A 15806-nucleotide genomic window follows, 5' to 3' on the forward strand; every position below is an offset into this window, starting at 1 on the left:
GTAGAGACAAACCACCACTCACTGACCTGGGGTAGGTAGACAAACCACCACTCACTGACCTGGGGTAGGTAGACAAACCACCAGTTATGACCTGGGGTAGGCAGACAAACCACCACTCACTGACCTGGGGTAGGTAGACAAACCACCACTCACTGACCTGGGGTAGGTAGACCCACCTGGGGTAGTTATGACCTGGGGTAGGTAGACAAACCACCACTCACTGACCTGGGGTAGGTAGACAAACCACCACTCACTGACCTGGGGTAGGCAGACAAACCACCACTCACTGACCTGGGGTAGGCAGACAAACCACCACTCACTGACCTGACCTGGGGGTGACCTGGGGTAGGCAGACAAACCACCACTCACTGACCTGGGGTAGTTATGACCTGGGGTAGTTATGACCTGGGGTAGGTAGACAAACCACCACTCACTGACCTGGGGTAGGTAGACAAACCACCACTCACTGACCTGGGGTAGGCAGACAAACCACCACTCACTGACCTGGGGTAGTTATGACCTGGGGTAGATATGACCTGGGGTAGGTAGACAAACCACCACTCACTGACCTGGGGTAGTTTTGACCTGGGGTAGATATGACCTGGCGTAGTTATGACCTGGGGTAGGCAGACAAACCACCACTCACTGACCTGGGGCAGTTATGACCTGGGGTTATGACCTGGGGTAGATATGACCTGGGGTAGATATGACCTGGGGTAGATATGACCTGGGGTAGTTATGACCTGGGGTAGATATAACCTGGGGTAGATATGACCTGGGGTAGATATGACCTGGGGTAGGTAAATGTAGATCAGTTGCACTTCCTCAGTAAGAGGAAATCAAGACAGCTTTAGTGACTGAGAGGAGACCCAACTATATCAGACTGGTTAATTAGACACATCTCTGACTGAGACCCAACTATATCAGACTGGTTAATTACCACCACATCACTGACCTGGGGAGTTTTGACCTATAGCAGACTGGTTAATTGAGATACATCTCTGACTGAGACCCAACTATAGCAGACTGGTTAATTAGACACATCTCTGACTGAGACCCAACTATATCAGACTGGTTAATTAGATACATCTCTGACTGAGACCCAACTATATCAGACTGGTTAATTAGATAAATCTCTGACTGAGACCCAACTATATCAGACTGGTTAATTAGATACATCTCTGACTGAGAGGAGACCCAACTATAGCAGACTGGTTAATTAGATACATCTCTGACTGAGACCCAACTATAACAGACTGGTTAATTAGATACATCTCTGACTGAGACCCAACTATAACAGACTGGTTAATTAGATACATCTCTGACTGAGACCCAACTATATCAGACTGGTTAATTAGACACATCTCTGACTGAGACCCAACTATATCAGACTGGTTAATTAGATACATCTCTGACTGAGAGGAGACCCAACTATAGCAGACTGGTTAATTAGATACATCTCTGACTGAGACCCAACTATAGCAGACTGGTTAATTAGACACATCTCTGACTGAGACCCAACTATATCAGACTGGTTAATTAGATACATCTCTGACTGAGACCCAACTATATCAGACTGGTTAATTAGATACATCTCTGACTGAGACCCAACTATATCAGACTGGTTAATTAGATACATCTCTGACTGAGACCCAACTATATCAGACTGGTTAATTAGATACATCTCTGACTGAGACCCAACTATATCAGACTGGTTAATTAGATACATCTCTGACTGAGACCCAACTATATCAGACTGGTTAATTAGATACATCTCTGACTGAGACCCAACTATATCAGACTGGTTAATTAGATACATCTCTGACTGAGACCCAACTATATCAGACTGGTTAATTAGATACATCTCTGACTGAGACCCAACTATATCAGACTGGTTAATTAGATACATCTCTGACTGAGACCCAACTATATCAGACTGGTTAATTAGATACATCTCTGACTGAGACCCAACTATAGCAGACTGGTTAATTAGATACATCTCTGACTGAGACCCAACTATATCAGACTGGTTAATTAGATACATCTCTGACTGAGACCCAACTATATCAGACTGGTTAATTAGATACATCTCTGACTGAGACCCAACTATATCAGACTGGTTAATTAGATACATCTCTGACTGAGACCCAACTATATCAGACTGGTTAATTAGATACATCTCTGACTGAGACCCAACTATATCAGACTGGTTAATTAGACACATCTCTGACTGAGACCCAACTATATCAGACTGGTTAATTAGATACATCTCTGACTGAGACCCAACTATAGCAGACTGGTTAATTAGATACATCTCTGACTGAGACCCAACTATATCAGACTGGTTAATTAGATACATCTCTGACTGAGAGGAGACCCAACTATAGCAGACTGGTTAATTAGATACATCTCTGACTGAGAGGAGACCCAACTATATCAGACTGGTTAATTAGATACATCTCTGACTGAGACCCAACTATAGCAGACTGGTTAATTAGATACATCTCTGACTGAGACCCAACTATATCAGACTGGTTAATTAGATACATCTCTGACTGAGAGGAGACCCAACTATATCAGACTGGTTAATTAGATACATCTCTGACTGAGACCCAACTATAGCAGACTGGTTAATTAGATACATCTCTGACTGAGACCCAACTATATCAGACTGGTTAATTAGATACATCTCTGACTGAGAGGAGACCCAACTATATCAGACTGGTTAATTAGATACATCTCTGACTGAGACCCAACTATATCAGACTGGTTAATTAGACACATCTCTGACTGAGACCCAACTATATCAGACTGGTTAATTAGATACATCTCTGACTGAGAGGAGACCCAACTATATCAGACTGGTTAATTAGATACATCTCTGACTGAGACCCAACTATAGCAGACTGGTTAATTAGACACATCTCTGACTGAGACCCAACTATAGCAGACTGGTTAATTAGATACATCTCTAACTGAGACCCAACTATATCAGACTGGTTAATTAGATACATCTCTGACTGAGACCCAACTATATCAGACTGGTTAATTAGATACATCTCTGACTGAGACCCAACTATAGCAGACTGGTTAATTAGACACATCTCTGACTGAGACCCAACTATATCAGACTGGTTAATTAGATACATCTCTGACTGAGAGGAGACCCAACTATAGCAGACTGGTTAATTAGATACATCTCTGACTGAGACCCAACTATAGCAGACTGGTTAATTAGACACATCTCTGACTGAGACCCAACTATATCAGACTGGTTAATTAGATACATCTCTGACTGAGAGGAGACCCAACTATATCAGACTGGTTAATTAGATACATCTCTGACTGAGACCCAACTATAGCAGACTGGTTAATTAGATACATCTCTGACTGAGACCCAACTATATCAGACTGGTTAATTAGATACATCTCTGACTGAGAGGAGACCCAACTATAGCAGACTGGTTAATTAGATACATCTCTGACTGAGACCCAACTATAGCAGACTGGTTAATTAGATACATCTCTGACTGAGACCCAACTATATCAGACTGGTTAATTAGATACATCTCTGACTGAGACCCAACTATATCAGACTGGTTAATTAGATACATCTCTGACTGAGACCCAACTATATCAGACTGGTTAATTAGATACATCTCTGACTGAGAGGAGACCCAACTATAGCAGACTGGTTAATTAGACACATCTCTGACTGAGACCCAACTATAGCAGACTGGTTAATTAGATACATCTCTGACTGAGAGGAGACCCAACTATATCAGACTGGTTAATTAGATACATCTCTGACTGAGACCCAACTATAGCAGACTGGTTAATTAGATACATCTCTGACTGAGACCCAACTATATCAGACTGGTTAATTAGATAAATCTCTGACTGAGAGGAGACCCAACTATATCAGACTGGTTAATTAGATACATCTCTGACTGAGACCCAACTATATCAGACTGGTTAATTAGACACATCTCTGACTGAGACCCAACTATATCAGACTGGTTAATTAGACACATCTCTGACTGAGAGGAGACCCAACTATAGCAGACTGGTTAATTAGATACATCTCTGACTGAGACCCAACTATAGCAGACTGGTTAATTAGACACATCTCTGACTGAGACCCAACTATAGCAGACTGGTTAATTAGATACATCTCTAACTGAGACCCAACTATATCAGACTGGTTAATTAGATACATCTCTGACTGAGACCCAACTATATCAGACTGGTTAATTAGATACATCTCTGACTGAGAGGAGACCCAACTATAGCAGACTGGTTAATTAGATACATCTCTGACTGAGACCCAACTATAGCAGACTGGTTAATTAGATACATCTCTGACTGAGAGGAGACCCAACTATATCAGACTGGTTAATTAGACACATCTCTGACTGAGAGGAGACCCAACTATAGCAGACTGGTTAATTAGATACATCTCTGACTGAGACCCAACTATATCAGACTGGTTAATTAGATACATCTCTGACTGAGACCCAACTATATCAGACTGGTTAATTAGATACATCTCTGACTGAGACCCAACTATAGCAGACTGGTTAATTAGATACATCTCTGACTGAGACCCAACTATATCAGACTGGTTAATTAGATACATCTCTGACTGAGACCCAACTATATCAGACTGGTTAATTAGATACATCTCTGACTGAGACCCAACTATAGCAGACTGGTTAATTAGATACATCTCTGACTGAGACCCAACTATATCAGACTGGTTAATTAGATACATCTCTGACTGAGAGGAGACCCAACTATAGCAGACTGGTTAATTAGATACATCTCTGACTGAGACCCAACTATAACAGACTGGTTAATTAGATACATCTCTGACTGAGAGGAGACCCAACTCAGTCAGGGTTAGAGGTCACGGTTAGTTTCGTAGCTAAATGACAGATTCCTCTCCTCCTCCCAGTGTTCAGTATGAGTGGAAGGAGCAGTTGAAGCAGGGTCAGAGGTCAGGGTTAGAGGTCATGGTTAGGGTTGTCGCTAAATGACAGATTCCTCTCCTCCCAGTGTTCTGTATGATTGGAAGGAGCGGTTGAAGCAGGGTCAGGGTTAGAGGTCAGGGCTAGAGGTCACGGTTAGTGTCGTAGCTAAATGACAGATTCCTCTCCTCCTCCCAGTGTTCAGTATGAGTGGAAGGAGAGGTTGAAGCAGGGTCAGAGGTCAGGGCTAGAGGTCACGGTTAGTGTCGTAGCTAAATGACAGATTCCTCTCCTCCTCCCAGTGTTCTGTATGAGTGGAAGGAGAGGTTGAAGCAGGGTCAGAGGTCAGGGCTAGAGGTCACGGTTAGTGTCGTAGCTAAATGACAGATTCCTCTCCTCCTCCCAGTGTTCTGTATGAGTGGAAGGAGAGGTTGAAGCAGGGTCAGAGGTCAGGGTTAGAGGTCATGGTTAGGGTCATAGCTAAATGACAGATTCCTCTCCTTCTCCCAGTGTTCTGTATGAGTGGAAGGAGAGGTTGAAGCAGGGTCAGAGGTCAGGGTTAGAGGTCATGGTTAGGGTCATAGCTAAATGACAGATTCCTCTCCTCCTCCCAGTGTTCTGTATGAGTGGAAGGAGAGGTTGAAGCAGGGTCAGAGGTCAGGGTTAGAGGTCATGGTTAGGGTCATAGCTAAATGACAGATTCCTCTCCTCCTCCCAGTGTTTTGTATGAGTGGAAGGAGAGGTTGAAGCAGGGTTGCCACATCATCCAGACCACGCCCTGCGGACGCCCTGCCAACATAAGCTCCACCTCCTCCCAGAGGATCTACGTGACGTATCGCCGCGCCACGGAGAGCCAGACCTACGCCGCCCTGGCCGTCACAGACATCTGTGTCATCATCCCAGGCAAGGGAGAGACGCCACCACACACCTTCTGCAAGGTGGACAAGAACCTCAACAGCAGTATGGTGAGATGAGGGAGGGAGGGAGGGGGGGAGGGAGGGAGGGAGGGAGAGAGAGAACATGGATGCTATGTGTTAACAGAGAGAGAGGTAGAGATAACATGGATGCTATGTGTTAACAGAGAGAGAGGTAGAGATAACATGGATGCTATGTGTTAACAGAGAGAGAGGTAGAGATAACATGGATGCTATGTGTTAACAGAGAGAGAGAGAGGTAGAGATAACATGGATGCTATGTATTAACAGAGAGAGAGGTAGAGATAACATGGATGCTATGTGTTAACAGAGAGAGAGGTAGAGATAACATGGATGCTATGTGTTAACAGAGAGAGAGGTAGAGATAACATGGATGCTATGTGAGAGAGAGGTAGAGATAACATGGATGCTATGTGTTAACAGAGAGAGAGGAGAGATAACATGGATGCTATGTGTTAACAGAGAGAGAGGTAGAGATAACATGGATGCTATGTGTTAACAGAGGTAGAGATAACATGGATGCTATGTGTTAACAGGTCAGAGAGTCAGGGTTAGAGATAACATGGATGCTATGTGTTAACAGAGAGAGATAACATGGATGCTATGTGTTAACAGAGAGAGAGGAAGAGATAACATGGATGCTATGTGTTAACAGAGAGAGAGAGAGATAACATGGATGCTATGTGTTAACAGAGAGAGAGATAACATGGATGCTATGTGTTAACAGAGAGAGAGAGAGAGATAACATGGATGCTATGTGTTAACAGAGAGAGAGATAACATGGATGCTATGTGTTAACAGAGAGAGAGAGGTAGAGATAACATGGATGCTATGTGTTAACAAAGAGAGAGAGAGATAACATGGATGCTATGTGTTAACAGAGAGAGAGAGAGGTAGAGATAACATGGATGCTATGTGTTAACAGAGAGAGAGAGGTAGAGATAACATGGATGCTATGTGTTAACAGAGAGAGAGGTAGAGATAACATGGATGCTATGTGTTAACAGAGAGAGAGATAACATGGATGCTATGTGTTAACAAAGAGAGAGATAACATGGATGCTATGTGTTAACAGAGAGAGAGGTAGAGATAACATGGATGCTATGTGTTAACAGAGAGAGAGATAACATGGATGCTATGTGTTAACAGAGAGAGAGAGATAACATGGATGCTATGTATTAACAGAGAGAGGTAGAGATAACATGGATGCTATGTGTTAACAAAGAGAGAGAGGAGAGATAACATGGATGCTATGTGTTAACAGAGAGAGAGAGAGATAACATGGATGCTATGTGTTAACAGAGAGAGATAGAGATAACATGGATGCTATGTGTTAACAGAGAGAGAGGTAGAGATAACATGGATGCTATGTGTTAACAGAGAGAGAGAGAGATAACATGGATGCTATGTGTTAACAGAGAGAGAGATAACATGGATGCTATGTGTTAACAGAGAGAGAGAGATAACATGGATGCTATGTGTTAACAGAGAGAGAGATAACATGGATGCTATGTGTTAACAGAGAGAGAGTAGAGATAACATGGATGCTATGTGTTAACAGAGAGAGAGAGAGAGATAACATGGATGCTATGTGTTAACAGAGAGAGAGATAACATGGATGCTATGTGTTAACAGAGAGAGAGGAGAGATAACATGGATGCTATGTGTTAACAGAGAGAGAGAGAGATAACATGGATGCTATGTGTTAACAGAGAGAGAGAGAGATAACATGGATGCTATGTGTTAACAGAGAGAGAGAGAGATAACATGGATGCTATGTGTTAACAGAGAGAGAGGTAGAGATAACATGGATGCTATGTGTTAACAGAGAGAGAGGTAGAGATAACATGGATGCTATGTGTTGTAGAGATAACATGGATGCTATGTGTTAACAGAGAGAGAGGTAGAGATAACATGGATGCTATGTGTTAACAGAGAGAGGTAGAGATAACATGGATGCTATGTGTTAACAGAGAGAGAGGTAGAGATAACATGGATGCTATGTGTTAACAGAGAGAGGTAGAGATAACATGGATGCTATGTGTTAACAGAGAGAGGTAGAGATAACATGGATGCTATGTGTTAACAGAGAGAGAGGTAGAGATAACATGGATGCTATGTGTTAACAGAGAGAGAGAGGTAGAGATAACATGGATGCTATGTGTTAACAGAGAGAGAGAGGTAGAGATAACATGGATGCTATGTGTTAACAGAGAGAGGTAGAGATAACATGGATGCTATGTGTTAACAGAGAGAGAGAGATAACATGGATGCTATGTGTTAACAGAGAGAGGTAGAGATAACATGGATGCTATGTGTTAACAGAGAGGTAGAGATAACATGGATGCTATGTGTTAACAGAGAGAGAGAGGTAGAGATAACATGGATGCTATGTGTTAACAGAGAGGTAGAGATAACATGGATGCTATGTGTTAACAGAGAGGTAGAGATAACATGGATGCTATGTGTTAACAGAGAGAGGTAGAGATAACATGGATGCTATGTGTTAACAGAGAGAGAGGTAGAGATAACATGGATGCTATGTGTTAACAGAGAGAGAGATAACATGGATGCTATGTGTTAACAGAGAGGTAGAGATAACATGGATGCTATGTGTTAACAGAGAGAGAGAGGTAGAGATAACATGGATGCTATGTGTTAACAGAGAGAGAGGTAGAGATAACATGGATGCTATGTGTTAACAGAGAGAGAGGTAGAGATAACATGGATGCTATGTGTTAACAGAGAGGTAGAGATAACATGGATGCTATGTGTTAACAGAGAGAGAGGTAGAGATAACATGGATGCTATGTGTTAACAGAGAGAGGTAGAGATAACATGGATGCTATGTGTTAACAGAGAGAGAGGTAGAGATAACATGGATGCTATGTGTTAACAGAGAGAGAGGTAGAGATAACATGGATGCTATGTGTTAACAGAGAGAGGTAGAGATAACATGGATGCTATGTGTTAACAGAGAGAGGTAGAGATAACATGGATGCTATGTGTTAACAGAGAGAGGTAGAGATAACATGGATGCTATGTGTTAACAGAGAGGTAGAGATAACATGGATGCTATGTGTTAACAGAGAGAGAGGTAGAGATAACATGGATGCTATGTGTTAACAGAGAGAGGTAGAGATAACATGGATGCTATGTGTTAACAGAGAGAGAGAGGTAGAGATAACATGGATGCTATGTGTTAACACAGAGAGGTAGAGATAACATGGATGCTATGTGTTAACAGAGAGAGAGGTAGAGATAACATGGATGCTATGTGTTAACAGAGAGAGGTAGAGATAACATGGATGCTATGTGTTAACAGAGAGAGGTAGAGATAACATGGATGCTATGTGTTAACAGAGAGAGAGGTAGAGATAACATGGATGCTATGTGTTAACAGAGAGAGAGAGATAACATGGATGCTATGTGTTAACAGAGAGAGAGAGATAACATGGATGCTATGTGTTAACACAGAGAGAGGTAGAGATAACATGGATGCTATGTGTTAACAGAGAGAGAGGTAGAGATAACATGGATGCTATGTGTTAACAGAGAGAGAGGTAGAGATAACATGGATGCTATGTGTTAACAGAGAGAGAGTAGAGATAACATGGATGCTATGTGTTAACAGAGAGAGAGGTAGAGATAACATGGATGCTATGTGTTAACAGAGAGAGAGGTAGAGATAACATGGATGCTATGTGTTAACACAGAGAGAGGTAGAGATAACATGGATGCTATGTGTTAACAGAGAGAGAGGTAGAGATAACATGGATGCTATGTGTTAACAGAGAGAGGTAGAGATAACATGGATGCTATGTGTTAACAGAGAGAGAGGTAGAGATAACATGGATGCTATGTGTTAACACAGAGAGAGGTAGAGATAACATGGATGCTATGTGTTAACACAGAGAGAGGTAGAGATAACATGGATGCTATGTGTTAACAGAGAGAGAGGTAGAGATAACATGGATGCTATGTGTTAACAGAGAGAGAGGTAGAGATAACATGGATGCTATGTGTTAACAGAGAGAGAGGTAGAGATAACATGGATGCTATGTGTTAACAGAGAGAGAGAGAGGTAGAGAGAACATGGATGCTATGTGTTAACACAGAGAGGTAGAGAGAACATGGATGCTATGTGTTAACACAGAGAGAGAGAGATAACATGGGTGCTATGTGTTAACACAGAGAGAGGTAGAGATAACATGGATGCTATGTGTTAACAGAGAGAGAGGTAGAGATAACATGGATGCTATGTGTTAACAGAGAGAGGTAGAGATAACATGGATGCTATGTGTTAACAGAGAGAGAGAGGTAGAGATAACATGGATGCTATGTGTTAACAGAGAGAGGTAGAGATAACATGGATGCTATGTGTTAACAGAGAGAGAGGTAGAGATAACATGGATGCTATGTGTTAACAGAGAGAGAGGTAGAGATAACATGGATGCTATGTGTTAACACAGAGAGAGGTAGAGATAACATGGATGCTATGTGTTAACACAGAGAGAGGTAGAGATAACATGGATGCTATGTGTTAACAGAGAGAGGTAGAGATAACATGGATGCTATGTGTTAACACAGAGAGAGGTAGAGATAACATGGATGCTATGTGTTAACACAGAGAGAGGTAGAGATAACATGGATGCTATGTGTTAACACAGAGAGAGGTAGAGATAACATGGATGCTATGTGTTAACAGAGAGAGAGGTAGAGATAACATGGATGCTATGTGTTAACAGAGAGAGGTAGAGATAACATGGATGCTATGTGTTAACAGAGAGAGAGGTAGAGATAACATGGATGCTATGTGTTAACACAGAGAGAGAGGTAGAGATAACATGGATGCTATGTGTTAACACAGAGAGGTAGAGAGAACATGGATGCTATGTGTTAACACAGAGAGAGAGAGATAACATGGATGCTATGTGTTAACACAGAGAGAGGTAGAGATAACATGGATGCTATGTGTTAACAGAGAGAGAGATAACATGGATGCTATGTGTTAACAGAGAGAGAGGTAGAGATAACATGGATGCTATGTGTTAACACAGAGAGAGAGAGGTAGAGATAACATGGATGCTATGTGTTAACAGAGAGAGAGGTAGAGATAACATGGATGCTATGTGTTAACACAGAGAGAGGTAGAGATAACATGGATGCTATGTGTTAACACAGAGAGAGGTAGAGAGAACATGGATGCTATGTGTTAACAGAGAGAGAGAGAGGTAGAGATAACATGTATGCTATGTGTTAACAGAGAGAGAGAGATAACATGGATGCTATGTGTTAACAGAGAGAGAGGTAGAGATAACATGGATGCTATGTGTTAACAGAGAGAGAGAGAGATAACATGGATGCTATGTGTTAACAGAGAGAGAGAGAGATAACATGGATGCTATGTGTTAACAGAGAGAGAGGTAGAGATAACATGGATGCTATGTGTTAACAGAGAGAGAGGTAGAGATAACATGGATGCTATGTGTTAACACAGAGAGAGGTAGAGATAACATGGATGCTATGTGTTAACAGAGAGAGAGGTAGAGATAACATGGATGCTATGTGTTAACAGAGAGAGGTAGATAACATGGATGCTATGTGTTAACAGAGAGAGAGAGAGGTAGAGATAACATGGATGCTACTGTCCCCTCCCCTGACCCCTCCACTGTCCCCTCCACTGACCCCTCCACTGTCCCCTCCCCTAACCCCTCCACTGTCCCCTCCACTGACTCCTCCACTGTCCCCTCCCCTAACCCCTCCCCTGACCCCTCCCTGTCCCCTCCCCTGACCCCTCCACTGTCCCCTCCCCTGACCCCTCCACTGTCCCCTCCCCTGACCCCTCCCCTAACCCCTCCACTGACCCCTCCACTGTCCCCTCCACTGTCCCCTCCCCTGACCCCTCCACTGTCCCCTCCACTGTCCCCTTCCCCTGCCCCTTCCCCTGACCCCTCTACTGTCCCCTCCCCTGACCCCTCCACTGTCCCCTTCCCTGACCCCTCCACTGTCCCCTCCCCTGACCCCTCCACTGTCCCCTCCCCTGACCCCTCCACTGTCCCCTCCCCTGACCCCTCTACTGTCCCCTCCCTAACCCCTCCACTGACCCCTCCCCTGACCCCTCCACTGTCCCCTCCACTGTCCCCTCTACTGACCCCTCCCCTGTCATAATTCTGGGTCCTTACTCAACCTTACTCAACTGATTCCCGGCGCTGTGTGTTTGGAAAGAAAGAGTGTGGTGTGATTCCAATCCAGACAACATGTGTCCTCTCTGTTTTCAGTGGGGTTCCTCTGTCTATCTGTGTTACAAGAAGTCTGTGGCCAAACCCAACACCATAGCCTACAAGGCAGGTGAGTGATCGTCCCCGGAAGAGGAGAAACGACATGTATCTGTAGAAACCCCTGACCCTTAGATATGTATCTCCTGCACACCACCACACGGGAGGTGGAATATCTCCGTATGTATCTCCTGCACACCACCACACGGGAGGTGGAATATCTCCGTATGTATCTCCTGCACACCACCACACGGGAGGTGGAATATCTCCGTATGTATCTCCTGCACACCACCACAAGGGAGGTGGAATATCTCCGTATGTATCTCCTGCACACCACCACACGGGAGGTGGAATATCTCCGTATGTATCTCCTGCACACCACCACACGGGAGGTGGAATATCTCCGTATGTATCTCCTGCACACCACCACACGGGAGGTGGAATATCTCCGTATGTATCTCCTGCACACCACCACACGGGAGGTGGAATATCTCCGTATGTATCTCCTGCACACCACACGGGAGGTGGAATACGGTATGTATCTCCTGCACACCACCACACGGGAGGTGGAATATCTCTGTATGTATCTCCTGCACACCACCACACGGGAGGTGGAATATCTTTTATGTATCTCCTGCACACCACCACACGGGAGGTGGAATATCTCCGTATGTATCTCCTGCACACCACCACACGGGAGGTGGAATATCTCCGTATGTATCTCCTGCACACCACCACACGGGAGGTGGAATATCTCCGTATGTATCTCCTGCACACCACCACACGGGAGGTGGAATATCTCCGTATGTATCTCCTGCACACCACCACACCACCACACATCTCCGTATGTATCTCCTGCACACCACCACACGGGAGGTGGAATATCTCCGCAGTCACGATGATATCATTGCCAGTCTTTAAAACAGACATTTGTCATGGTATATCATATACACATGGCCACAACCAAGAACTGCAACTACCTGTTTAACGGCCATTAGCATAACGTGGGCTGCTGTATACGTGATGTGCTGTTGTCTCTTGGTAGTGTCAGACACAGTTGGAACAGTACTATCCTCATAGAGCCCAGTCACTGTCCCAGGCCCTGTAGTCTGGTAGCTTCACACTGATTTAAACTAAATGTGTTTATTTAACCTTAATAAGAGGGACTGATAAGCAGAGGCCCTCTGGCCAGTTCTTTTCATCTGAAACACAATGAGCCCCATTGATGGACAGGCTGACATTCCATTTGACTGATTCATTGTCCCAATTGGCACCCTATTCCCCATAGGCCTCGGTCAAAAGTAGTGCACTACAATAGGGAATAGGGGGCCATTTGGGACGCAACCCTGATGTTCCTCTGGAGGCTCCCTCCAATCCTCCTGCTCTCCTGTACAGGAAAAGACATGATACTGGAGACTCCCTCCAATCCTCCTGCTCTCCTGTACAGGAAAATACATGATACTGGAGACTCCCTCCAATCCTCCTGCTCTCCTGTACAGGAAAATACATGATACTGGATGACTCCCTCCAATCCTCCTGCTCTCCTGTACAGGAAAATACATGGTACTGGAGACTCCTTCCAATCCTCCTGCTCTCCTGTACAGGAAAATACATGATACTGGAGACTCCCTCCAATCCTCCTGCTCTCCTGTACAGGAAAATACATGATACTGGAGACTCCCTCCAATCCTCCTGCTCTCCTGTACAGGATAATACATGATACTGGAGACTCCCTCCAATCCTCCTGCTCTCCTGTACAGGAAAATACATGATACTGGAGACTCCCTCCAATCCTCCTGCTCTCCTGTACAGGAAAATACATGATACTGGAGACTCCCTCCAATCCTCCTGCTCTCCTGTACAGGAAAAGACATGATACTGGAGGCTCCCTCCAATCCTCCTGCTCTCCTGTACAGGAAAAGACATGATACTGGAGACTCCCTCCAATCCCCTGCTCAGAAAAGACATGAGACTTCTATAGCCAGCATTCACAGACAAAAGTCTCCAACTGCTCATTTTGACTGATAAAAGGTTTTTGGTACTTTTTGGGGCGGGTACATTGTGGTACTTGTCATTTTTATGCTAATTCTCTGGTTATGAGTCATTCATGTTTATAACAGGGTTTGGAGTCTCTCTGGTTGGCTGGTGAGTCATTCATGTTTATAACAGGGTTTGGAGTCTCTCTGGTTGGCTGGTGAGTCATTCATGTTTATAACAGGGTTTGGAGTCTCTCTGGTTGGCTGGTGAGTCATTCATGTTTATAACAGGGTTTGGAGTCTCTCTGGTTGGCTGGTGAGTCATTCATGTTTATAACAGGGTTTGGAGTCTCTCTGGTTGGCTGGTGAGTCATTCATGTTTATAACAGGGTTTGGAGTCTCTCTGGTTGGCTGGTGAGTCATTCATGTTTATAACAGGGTTTGGAGTCTCTCTGGTTGGCTGGTGAGTCATTCATGTTTATAACAGGGTTTGGAGTCTCTCTGGTTGGCTGGTGAGTCATTAATGTTTATAACAGGGTTTGGAGTCTCTCTGGTTGGCTGGTGAGTCATTCATGTTTATAACAGGGTTTGGAGTCTCTCTGGTTGGCTGGTGAGTCATTCATGTTTATAACAGGGTTTGGAGTCTCTCTGGTTGGCTGGTGAGTCATTCATGTTTATAACAGGGTTTGGAGTCTCTCTGGTTGGCTGGTGAGTCATTCATGTTTATAACAGGGTTCACAGAGTCTCTCTGGTTGGCTGGTGAGTCATTCATGTTTATAACAGGGTTTGGAGTCTCTCTGGTTGGCTGGTGAGTCATTCATGTTTATAACAGGGTTTGGAGTCTCTCTGGTTGGCTGGTGAGTCATTCATGTTTATAACAGGGTTTGGAGTCTCTCTGGTTGGCTGGTGAGTCATTCATGTTTATAACAGGGTTTGGAGTCTCTCTGGTTGGCTGGTGAGTCATTCATGTTTATAACAGGGTTTGGAGTCTCTCTGGTTGGCTGGTGAGTCATTCATGTTTATAACAGGGTTTGGAGTCTCTCTGGTTGGCTGGTGAGTCATTCATGTTTATAACAGGGTTTGGAGTCTCTCTGGTTGGCTGGTGAGTCATTCATGTTTATAACAGGGTTTGGAGTCTCTCTGGTTGGCTGGTGAGTCATTCATGTTTATAACAGGGTTTGGAGTCTCTCTGGTTGGCTGGTGAGTCATTCATGTTTATAACAGGGTTTGGAGTAAATGTGGACACTTTTTTTCTCTACACTGTTCATTGTGACGATAAACGGTTGTAGCTTTTCCCCCCACAGTTACTCGGTTGTTCTATGCAAATGCTCTAGTGATGAGTCATGGATGTTTACAGCAGGGTAGGAGGGATTCTCCCTGGTTGGCTGGTATATCAGAGATTGTCCCTGGTTGGCTGGTATGTCAGAGATTGTCCCTGGTTGGCTGGTATATCAGAGATTGTCCCTGGTTGGCTGGTATATCAGAGATTGTCCCTGGTTGGCTGGTATATCAGAGATTGTCCCTGGTTGGCTGATGTATCTGAGAATGTCCCCGGTTGGCTGGTATATCAGAGATTCTCCCTGGTTGGCTGATGTATCAGAGATTGTCCCTGGTTGGCTGATGTATCAGAGATTGTCCCTGGTTGGC

At 44.1% G+C, this 15806-nt stretch overlaps 1 protein-coding gene and 1 long non-coding RNA gene across 2 annotated transcripts in view; both read left to right on the plus strand.

Moving 5' to 3' along the window:
* LOC118381696 (C-myc promoter-binding protein-like) overlaps positions 1-15806 on the plus strand; it is a 171940-nt gene that overhangs the window by 41140 nt on the left and 114994 nt on the right. The window contains 2 exon segments of the mRNA XM_052513923.1: positions 5689-5935; positions 12187-12256. Of these exon segments, the coding sequence (XP_052369883.1) occupies positions 5689-5935; positions 12187-12256 (317 nt within the window).
* On the plus strand, positions 12337-12981 carry LOC127927465 (uncharacterized). The gene is made up of 3 exons (XR_008127592.1): positions 12337-12395; positions 12486-12665; positions 12839-12981. It is a non-coding gene; the product is annotated as an uncharacterized LOC127927465 (long non-coding RNA).

This window comes from Oncorhynchus keta, unplaced genomic scaffold (genome assembly GCF_023373465.1).
Source record: "Oncorhynchus keta strain PuntledgeMale-10-30-2019 unplaced genomic scaffold, Oket_V2 Un_scaffold_14331_pilon_pilon, whole genome shotgun sequence".
NCBI lineage: Eukaryota > Metazoa > Chordata > Actinopteri > Salmoniformes > Salmonidae > Oncorhynchus > Oncorhynchus keta.